Below are 10,522 nucleotides of genomic sequence, written 5' to 3'. Positions count from 1 at the left end.
GATCTGTGCATTTCACTGTTTGTAAAATCTATCCCAGTTTTTAACTCTTATAAATATATCGTTTGCAGGTCCTTGAATCTATCACTTAATCTTTTAAAAAGTAGCACAATTATTCAATTATCAGAGCTATCAGACGTTATCAGAGGTACCAAATTTGCAAAGTACCCACCTTGTCAAATAATTAATGCTAGCACTACTGATTAAATCCAGCCAAAGTTTCAAAAACGGCTTTGTGGTGTGAACTGAAAAAAATACACAACACGAGAGTTAAGTTTTATTTGCAGCAAAGTGAGGACTAACGCCCAGGATTCACCTCTCAGATAGCCCTGAAGAACTGCTCGGAAGAGGTTGGGCGGGAGGTCGCTACATATGTGATTTGGGTGAGGGGATGCTGCAACCCGGCACACGTGTTGGCAGAGGCTGGCTGCTAGTCCCTGGGCGCAGAGGTCTCTAGTGATTTTAGTGCTTTTCTAGATATAAGATGCAGGAAATTGAGTTTATAAAATCTTCTCCTGAAAATACCTATCTGAAGGCTTGTTCTGCCTGTTTTTCCTTGGGCAGAGTGCCTCATTCCTGATCTCCACCCTGAACTCCTTTTAGGGTGTGCTGAAGGTCAGTGAGTGCAGGGGCTAGTGACCTAATCCTTGTAGAGGCAGGTGTCAAGTGACAGTTTTTAGTTGGCAAAGGTCATCATCCAATTTCAGTCTCAGAATTATCTAGTCCAGTCTATTCAACTCAAGTTACAACTCCTTTTAAATACATGCCACAGGCCCTGCCATTTTTGGTTTTGAAAGCAAAAGCTCACATTAAAGGTGGGAGTTAGATACAGCCCTGCCTCTGTAGCCTTGGGCAAGTACTTAATCCCTCCTTTCCTCCACTGTAAAAGGCATCTAATAATAGGTATACTGAAGTTTTGTGGTGATTGAGTGAAACGTATAGAAAGCAACTTGTTCCGTGCTGATCTTTCAGACACACTCTTCCTAGAAACCCACTTTGCCAAAATCCAGGTGCAAGTGCCTGGATCAATGTGCTTAGTCATTTTTTAAATAAGAGCTTTATTGAGATGCTCTGTCATTTTTGCTTTAATTAGAATTCTTGCCAAACTGTATTACTGTTTACTGGATGGTTAAGATGGTTTAATCCTTTCTAAAAGAAGGCAACAGAGATGTGAAGAAAAAAAGCTTTCAAAGGAACAGTCGTGTGGTCTTGGCTGTACTGAGCTAAAACAAGCTGGCTGACAAGATATCCTGAGTTTTTCTGAGTAACTGGTCTAGGGATCTTTTGCAAATTGTGTAAAATATATCCACTATCTCAACAACACCCTTTATATAAATGGGGAGATTTTCACCCCCTAGATAATACTCTGAGAGACAAGCTTTAACTGACTTGTGATTACTGAAACACAAGGAGGAACACAAATGACCCAGTTTTCACCGTGTGATAACCAGGTTTAACATGTGTGTTAACCTGACTTTTCTGGAGTGCTTCCCACATCATGGATAGGGCCAGTGCATGGAATTTGAGTAAGACAGCGTATCTCAGACAGGCTGAGCCTGGATAAGTCTGGATAAGAAGCCTCTTGGGAATGGGGTAAAGGACAGACTTAGGTTTCAGATGCAACTCATGACACATAATTCAAAACCCACTCAATTTATTTAATACTTAACTAGGAATCTCCCATGTACAATCACTGACCTAGGCCAGTGGGGATTCCAAAGAAGTGTTATATGATATTCCTTGAACTTAAAGAAACCCAATTGCTCTGTTTTCTTACGGCATCAGGATAACAGAGAACAAGACAAAAGACAGCCAAGTATATGGCAGAGACAGTAACTCTTTTTTTTTTTTGGGGGGGGGGGGGTACACCAGGTTCAATCATCTGTTTTTATACAGACAGTAACTCTTAATGGAGTTTAGGAATAGAAGAGTTGTGTCCTGGAAACAGATTTTTCTAGCACAGGTGGGATTGAGCAGAGGATGGTTTTGATTATTGGGGATGGGGGCGGATGGGCGGGAGGAAATAAACTGAGGTCTGCACCAGGACAGTGTGCCCCAGGAACGGGAAGGGGCAGACCTCCCGCTGCTCCCTGACCCAATGCCTGCCCCTGACCCTCTCGTGGTTCTTGTGACCTGCGTGGACCAGCTCTTCCTCTCCCACGAGGCCTTCCTAGACCCTCCTCCGTCAGAACCGAAGGTCCCTCCCTCTGTCCTCCAAGCACGGTACCTGTGCCCTTTCCACGGCACACACTTTGTCTCATCGTCAGTTAAGGTTGCTGCATGTCTATTTCCCAACAAGGCCACCCTCTTAAAGGCAGGGGCCCATCTGATTCACTTATGTATCCCCTAGTGGCCCACAGTTCCTCATACAAAGTCAACAGGTATTCAAAAACATTTCTTTTTATTGAATTGAATGGGAGATAAAGTTGGGTAAAGTGAAGCCAAACGATAAACAGGCACACGCACTGGAGGGTGTCCATTCTGCAGACATTTACTGAATGCTTGTTGTGTGCCAGGCCTGGTTCTAGGCTCTGAGGACTCACCCATGAACAAAGCAGATAAAATTCCCTGCCCCTGGGGAGCTTACACTTAAGATCTATCATGAGGGATGATATTAGCAATACATTTACATAAATTCAACCATACGTATCAGCAAAGTGAAAAAAAGAAAAAAAGACACATTTCAATAGTTTCATTATTGATACTACAAAAGTCTACTGTTGATATGTAGTTTTTTAATTATATATTTTTACTTACTATATTCATAAAATATTCATACCCATGTATCACTCTACAGGCATTCTAATTGTAAGGTTAGATAGAGAACTTCATTAGCAGTTTCAGAGATTTTCAAGGATCATTTTGAGTATGCTGGATTCCATCCCGCACACAGCCCTTGAAACCCACCCACCTTATGAGTTGTGACTCTACTGTACCAAAATGGAAACTCGGAGGTTGTTGGGCAAAGGAGAACCATTTTAAGTATCTGAGCATGAGAATGATGACATGATAAATCCATATGTGATCGGTTTAGTCTGGTAACAGGGAACGAGAGATAGTATGTTCCCATACATACACACGGTCAATCAACAGTGGAATTCATGTCAAGAATTAAAACAAAAACAAAAACAGAAAAACCAAAACACAGTTTGTGAGCCATTTCCCATTCTTTTAAAACAACTAACATAGTAAGAGCTTGAGGTCATAAATATTTATAGTCAACTCTTGATTATAAAATCTAAAAGAAAATCTTAACACATGGGCTTATTCTGACTACAGGGTTATCATTTTCATATATTTTTCAGAGTATTTAAAAAGAACACCAAGTTAAGAAAAATCCTTTTTAAATTTTGCAATAATTTTACTCTATATACATTAATACCAATCATTGAACCCTGAAAATATTCTTCACTTGTACAATGTAAGAAACTTTTTGACAGTATGTGACTAGAAATATTCCATTACCATAAAGCTACAAACAGATTTATGCTCCTAAGAGAAGTTAGAAAAGCAAAAATAACATTGTAACAATGATAAGCACCAAGACACAACTTTGTTTGCACTTAGGGCCTGACTGGTTGTATTTAAACATAACCTCTACCAACAAAGTACCAACATGACACCTTATTTGGCAAAAACAAAACAAAATGGAAAGGATTAAAATATACGTACAGAGGTCTGGAAACAGTGAAGAATGCCCACTTTAAAACAATAAAATCAATCATACCTGTTTTTTAAGTTAATGTGACATTTGCAAAATATATCCATGTCACTTTTATTCCTCTGTAGTTCACTTTATACAATTCAGGCTGCTCCATTTTTGTTAGTGTGCTGTCACACTAGTGTAATTAAATATGCTGAATTACAGGAGTTTGTTGTCATGAATCCAGACCATTAGAGCTGGGTCCAGTAGCTCAAACAATCTTAGTTGCAACTCATTCCAACTAGCGAAGCAGATTATTCATCTGCGTAGTTTTTAAAAATCTTAGCCAGATGAGATGCCGTGTGTGTGCGCGCGTGTGTGTGTGTACGCATAAAAGTCTGCCAGAGCAGTGTGAGAGTGAGTGCATCCCAGAGAGAGGAGTGACATACAAACAACCGTATACAATGGCCCGAAAGACCTGGGCAGCCAGACACTGAAGTTCCCCCCAAACAAACCTGAGGCTGAGTGATGGGGGGATTAAGGGATCTGTCATCACAACAGGAATCAATGACAGGTCTGGAAAACGAAGACCTAGGCAGGACGTCCCGGCCAGCACATTCCTGTGACACTGGCGGATGTGAAGCAGCGACAGGGATCAGGCAGGGATCGCAGGGATCGGGGACTGACTCTGGCTGCACTTGGAGGGATTCCCTGGGTCTGCAGCTGAGGATCCCTGGACCTTCCCCAAAGTGCATTTGCAGTGGCCCTGGCAGTGGCCCTCCACCTCTTCGCAAGGACGTCTCAGGGATCCCAGAGTCCGAGCCTGCGCATCCCCACCTCCCGGTCTCAAGGAGTCTCTCAATATAGGTACTATCCCTTCTAGAGGCCTGGCCAAAACCCATCACTACCTTCCACTGCCAACTCAGTCTCAGAAAGGGGCTCTCCTTCTGTCCCTGTGGGGTCCCTGAGTTTGAGGTAATGCCAATGTACCGTATGATGTGTAGCAGTAATAAAGTCAGGCAGTCCACTGGAAAACTCAAGCAATCTAGATTCAATATTAGCCGGTTTTTGTTATCTCAGTAATACTTTTTAGTGAGATAGTTTCTCCACACAACTTATAATGTGTGCGGTAAAGGAAAAAAAATATTGCTAGAATATGATAGAAAGATTTTTAAAAGTTCAGCATTGAAATTCCTTCTTAAGGGAAGGAAAAGGAGACATATTATGTGTCCACTCTCTGTTTTCCCATCCTTGGCTTTGAGGTAAAAGAGCACCAAGGTTCCTATAAAGCTAGTTAGAGGTTCTCCCAGCCCCTCCACCCACACAACGATCCTAGGGAAATCCTGAACCGTCTACTTCCCAAATCTGTAACTGTATCTCTGGGCATGTCTATACAGCTCTTAAATTCACTTTCAAAATCCACTGCATTTTTAAAACAAAATGACATAGTTGCGTTCTTTAAATGCCAGCCATGAAATCATCACTTAAAAAAAAAGAAAAGAAACTAGTCAGATTATATATGTGTAAGTCAAATAAAATTCTCTCTTTTTTTAAGGTGCTTTATTTGGTCTGCTGAAGACATGCCTATGGCTGCTTCTAAAAGCCCTTAGGAAGAGCCTCAGATGATGTCCTGTAGTTGGGTATTTTGCTCCAATGCTGTCAGGTTCTTAAACGATGCTGTAGGTATAAATTGTTTCATCAACACCCCCCCCCCCCCGCAAATGTGCACTCTAAATGCAGACGAAAACTTCATTTATAATTCAGTGAACTTTAGTCACACCAAAATAATGATCTAACCTGTCCAAACATGCAACTTTTCTCTCTCTTCCCCCATGAACTAAATTCTCTTCTTTAAAAAATTGGTCAGATTTGAAGATCAAGTTAAAATCCACCATATTTCAAGTTAAACTTGGAGGCTTTCTATACAACTGTAGCATGATTTAGAATTCATATTGGCATTCTTCTTTCTGTATTTTCCTATATTTATCCTAAAGATGCTTCCTGGATCATAATATTTATGGAGAAATTAAAAGGGTTTTATATTATACTGTGAAGTTCCAGTAAATTCTCAGTTTATCAGGGTTTACCCTTAGCTCAATGTCATACAACCTCTACATGATGCAAGTATATGGATAAGTTATTTCAAATACAAAACTCTTAGCTCTGTGTCATAAATAAATTTGGGTAAAACCGCAAGCCTTCCACTGAATCATCTCGGCAAAGATGGCCCATCTTCTCAGCAAGCAGCAGCCTAGGAGTCCAAGGGAAAAAACATCATCATCCACTCATTCAGAAGCACAAACGACAGCTGTGAGGAGCAGAGACCTTGCTTACCTTTCTTTAGCCAGGAGGACAGACATTCCCACAAGCTTGGCAAACTCTTCTGATGTGAGAGACCCCTTTTCTGAAACCTAATAGAAACACACAGCAAGAAAAAATGTGATCATTTAGGCCACCTAGGTACTAACCTGGGAAGAATATCTACCAGTATACTTGGGAAATAATTTACTGAATTTTCTACTAAAATCCAAAGACTGTTCACTCTAGAACTAAATCTTCTTCACTAATATGTAAGTCTATAAAAGTTGAAGGACCCAGAACAAACACAGTAAAGGTTAAAACATCAGGAAACTCTGCATGTGTAATAAAGGCACCGTACTAATGCCTAAAAAGAACTATTCCATAGTCTGAAAAGGAACATACAACAAATTCTAACTGAGTACATAGTACATGCTCCAGTGAAGGACTCTTATACATAGGATTAGTTTTAAATATGTGATAGAAGTATCTATAGCCTTGGAAATCTCGAGTTTAAAATAAGATGTAGGGGCTTCCTAGGTGGCGCAATGGTTAAGAATCCACCTGCCAATGCAGAGGTCACGGGTTCGATCCCAGCTCCAGGAAGATCCCACATGCCGCGGAGCAACTAAGCCCGTGTGCCAAAAAAAAAAAAAAAAAAACTAAAATAAGATGTATATCAGGACTTCCCTGGTGGCGCAGTGGTTAAGGATCCACCTGCCAATGCAGGGGACCCGGGTTCGATCCCTGCCCCAGGAAGATCCCACATGCTGCGGAGCAACTAAAGCCCGTGCGCCACAACTATTTTTTTTGTTTTGTTTTGTTTTTTTTTGGCACAAGGGCTTAGTTGCTCCATGGCATGTGGGATCTTCCTGGAGCAGGGATTGAACCTATGTCCCCTGCATTGGCAGGCGGATTCTTAACCGCTGAGCCACCTAGGAAGCCCTGCACCACAACTATTGAGCCTGTGCTTTCGAGCTTGTGAGCCACAACTATTGAGCCCATGTGCTGCAACTACTGAAGCCCACGTGCCTAGAGCCTGTGCTCTGCAACAACAGAAGCCACGGCAATGAGGAGCCCGCGCACCACAACGAAGAGTAGCCCCCACTCACTGCAACTAAAAGAAAGCCCGCGCACAGCAAAAAAGACCCAACACAGCCAATAAAATAAATAATTTAAATTAAATTAAAAAAAAAAGAAAGAGAGCCAGCACCTCACTCATTCTAACTCCCCTTACTTATAAGATGTTATGAGTGTTGGCAAGTTTCAAAGACCCTCAAAGTATAAATGTGATGAATAGTTATTCATTGTTAATGATAAACTGTTTTCAATTGGGTCTGTGAATGTTACTTTTTAGTAAAGTTGAATTCAAAAGGAAATCCTGTTTCTCAAGTTGCTAAGCATTGGGATCTTTGGGTGGCAAGATCTAACGATGGAGGGAGGAAACCGGGTCCCCATACCGTCTCCAAAGCTGAGGCCACCATTTCCTCCTCTTTGTGGGACTGAAGTTCAATTACCATGACGCCGCTGTCAAACACTCGGAGCCTAAAAATTGCAGATGGCAGAACAAAGCCGTGAATATCTGGGATCTTGGGCTCGTGAGGAGGCACAAATATTTTTTACTTTCATTTCTGCCCAGGTCTGAGGGCAATATTAACACAAAACAACATTTCAAATATAATGACCATGGGTAACTAAGGCATAACTAAAAAGCTCATGAATAAGCAGTTAATGAAATTCTGAACTATATAATCCACGTGCTAAATAAAATTTGCCTGGCTCCTTTTTTTTAAACCTGAGGATAAGGAAAATACAATTCACAGCTGAATGTTTGTACTTCCAAGTTCCAGCAACTGAGACAAAATGTGTAAGGGCAGAGGGGCTGGCCACCGTGACCTCGGGGGAGGAGTCCACATTCTCACCTCCCTGCCCCAGCGGCAAGTCCGACGAACAGCCCCGCACAGCCCTGATAAGGATGGAAGCTGGTGCCCGTGGTGCCAGGTGAATTCTGCCCACGTGTGATATAAACTTCAAGAGGGGCGATGTATATGCTGGCTCACCACCCAGGGCGGCAGACCTGCAGGGCTGTCCTGTTTACCCAGGGCGGAATCAGGGCTACAGTCGGCAAACTTCCTGCGGAAGTTCCTTTACCTGAGAGGTAATTTCAGTGCTTCTAGCATCTTGCAGGCATTCACTAAATCTTCCGGTGACAGCAACTAGTGGGGAAAAAATTCCAGTTTACCAGTTTACAGTGCAAATGAATAGAGTGACGCTATATAATTATAACGACCACTAAAACAGAACAAAGAAATTGTAAAATTATCCTGTATCAAGGATTTTAGGTGGCCTAATCACTACAAGGCAAAAAGGATTAAGAAGCAAAGACTTCTGTTCATTGAAGCAGTGCTAGCCACGGAAATATAACACAAGTCATATAGATAATTTAAAATCTTCTAGTAGCCACATTAAAAAATATAAACAAAGTGGGGAAAGTGGGGGTGGGGTGAATTGGGAGATTGGGACTGCCATATATACATTACTAATAAGAAAAAAATATCAAATTGTACATTTTAAATATATGCAGTTTATTGTATGTCAATTGTACCTCAATAAAAGATCTTAAAAAAATAAACAGGTGAAATTAATTTTAATGCATATATTTTATTCAACCCAATAGATCCAAAAATTCGCCATATAAATGATATTAAAATCATTGAGATAGTTAACATGTCTTTATTCTGTACTAAGTCTTCTAAATCCGATGTGTAATTTACACTTACAGCACATCTCAATTTGGACTAACTACATTTCAAGTTCACAGTCATCACATGGAGCTAGCTAGTGGCTACCCTTCCGGACCATGTGGCCTTGAAGAATCAGCCATGCGTGGTGGGGACCAGCACAGCTGAGAGTCACATAGAATGGCTCCGGAGCCAGCCAGCCTGGGTCCCAGTCCCTGGCAAACCACTGTCTACAGGTGTGGCTGTGGTCAAGTTATTTAATCTTTCTAAGCCTCAGTGCTCTCATCCCCTAATCATCCCCCAGATGGGGACAGTAAAAGTAGCTACCTCACTGAGTTACCGGGAGGATAAATGGATAACACGTGGTGGATAGTAGGCACCCACTGGTGGTGGTTATGATGACTGTTCAAATAAAAACACAGAGCAGAGCCCTGACTCTCAGGACCAGGGTGAGCGCTGCAGAGACGTGTGTGAGTTGTCTGCGTGGGGGTGACTGCTGATGCCACAGAACTGTGTTCTACTTCAAAGGCACAGAGAGTGCACAGACAGACCCTTGGAGGCCAAGGACATCTGGGTGTGAACAGGCAGTGAGAGCTGAAGTATAGCCGCTGCTGGTTCTAAGCCAAAGGAGCAGGGCAGCTTTCCCTCTGTATTACCTACAGGCCACCTGAGTCCAACCAGGTTCACTCCGAACAGCTAACTATCGCAGAGAAAGGGCATCACGCACAACCTTGTTCATCACAATACAAACACAGACCGTCAGAGCTGTAAGGTATCATTCAGTCCAAACCCTATGTTAAAGGTAAAAAAACCTGAGTCTCAGAGAGGTTAAGGAAGCTACTCAAGGTCATTCAGCAAAATAAGGAAGAGAGTCTACCTCCTAGACCCCAGGGCAGTATTCTTTTCACCGTACCACACTGCTTCTCAAAGTAGTTTTGATAGTCACAACCCTTCCTCAAATTGTATTCACTGTAGGGGAAATTTGTATTAGATCAAGAAAGTCTATATTTAGCTAAAAGAACATCTAAATATTCTATTCTTACTTCCATTCCTCGAGCTCGGTTTACTAAACAGTACACCTCCGTGAGTGACATTATTCCCCCTCGTTCCTGTTAAAATATAAAATAAAAAGAAGCATTATAATTAGGACCAGTTAGCGTTTCTTAACAGAAATCATAATCAGAGTGAAATCAGAAATCATAAAATCTCTTAAGAAGCTTTTGAAAACTATATTTTACACACAGGGAACCTATTCAGATACCACGAGGCACTTCAAATTCCCTATTCAGACTTTAATGTCATTATTACTGTTTTAACATTTACTTAAATGAAAAGAGGGGTTGTACACCATGTTTCAAAAAGTGCATTTAAATGTTTTAAGTTATTTCAGCTAATAACTGAAGAAATTATAGAATTAAATAACGATACCACCATTCTGCAACCCCTAATGAAGTAAGGATTGTCAGCGGCTATTAACATCACAAAAAAAAGACCATCAGGTATTATGTACCTCCTGATGGAAACACTCAACACCCTCTCTGTGATATTCTTGTCAGAAAAAAAAGAAGAACTTCTAGATATAAATACCCATTTACGGGACATAGGACAGGGAAGCAAGGGGACTTACAAGTTAGCAAAATCCAGACTCTGAGACACTCTATAAGATAAACTACTAATTTCTTCAGTAAATAAACTGTATGGTGGAAAAAATATACAATTTATTGTATGGGAGAAGGGAAAACCCATAGAATTAAAAAAAAACAGAAAAACCTTGAGAAAGAAATCAAACATTTGCAATATATCCTGGTTTGAACAAATCAACTGTAAGAGAAAATGTGAACAC

At 41.2% G+C, this 10,522-nt stretch overlaps 1 protein-coding gene across 3 annotated transcripts in view; it reads right to left on the bottom strand.

Annotated features, from left to right (window-relative positions):
• Positions 1-2,712: 2,712 nt before the first annotated feature.
• The window catches only part of VPS36 (vacuolar protein sorting 36 homolog), a 31,321-nt gene continuing 23,511 nt past the window's right edge, over positions 2,713-10,522 (bottom strand). For all 3 annotated transcript variants that reach the window (XM_057707256.1, XM_057707259.1, XM_057707257.1), the window contains exons 10-14: positions 9,723-9,788; positions 8,090-8,154; positions 7,399-7,483; positions 5,975-6,051; positions 2,713-5,891 (exon numbers count right to left, since the gene is read on the bottom strand). In XM_057707256.1, coding sequence (XP_057563239.1) covers positions 5,798-5,891; positions 5,975-6,051; positions 7,399-7,483; positions 8,090-8,154; positions 9,723-9,788 — 387 coding nt within the window. In that variant the 3' untranslated portion in view covers positions 2,713-5,797. The remainder of the gene's footprint in view (positions 5,892-5,974; positions 6,052-7,398; positions 7,484-8,089; positions 8,155-9,722; positions 9,789-10,522) is intronic.

The sequence above is a fragment of the Hippopotamus amphibius genome, chromosome 14 (genome assembly GCF_030028045.1).
Source record: "Hippopotamus amphibius kiboko isolate mHipAmp2 chromosome 14, mHipAmp2.hap2, whole genome shotgun sequence".
NCBI classification, from domain to species: domain Eukaryota; kingdom Metazoa; phylum Chordata; class Mammalia; order Artiodactyla; family Hippopotamidae; genus Hippopotamus; species Hippopotamus amphibius.
The sequence above is the reverse complement of the archived record's forward strand: the minus strand, read 5'-3'. Positions and strand labels throughout refer to the sequence as shown.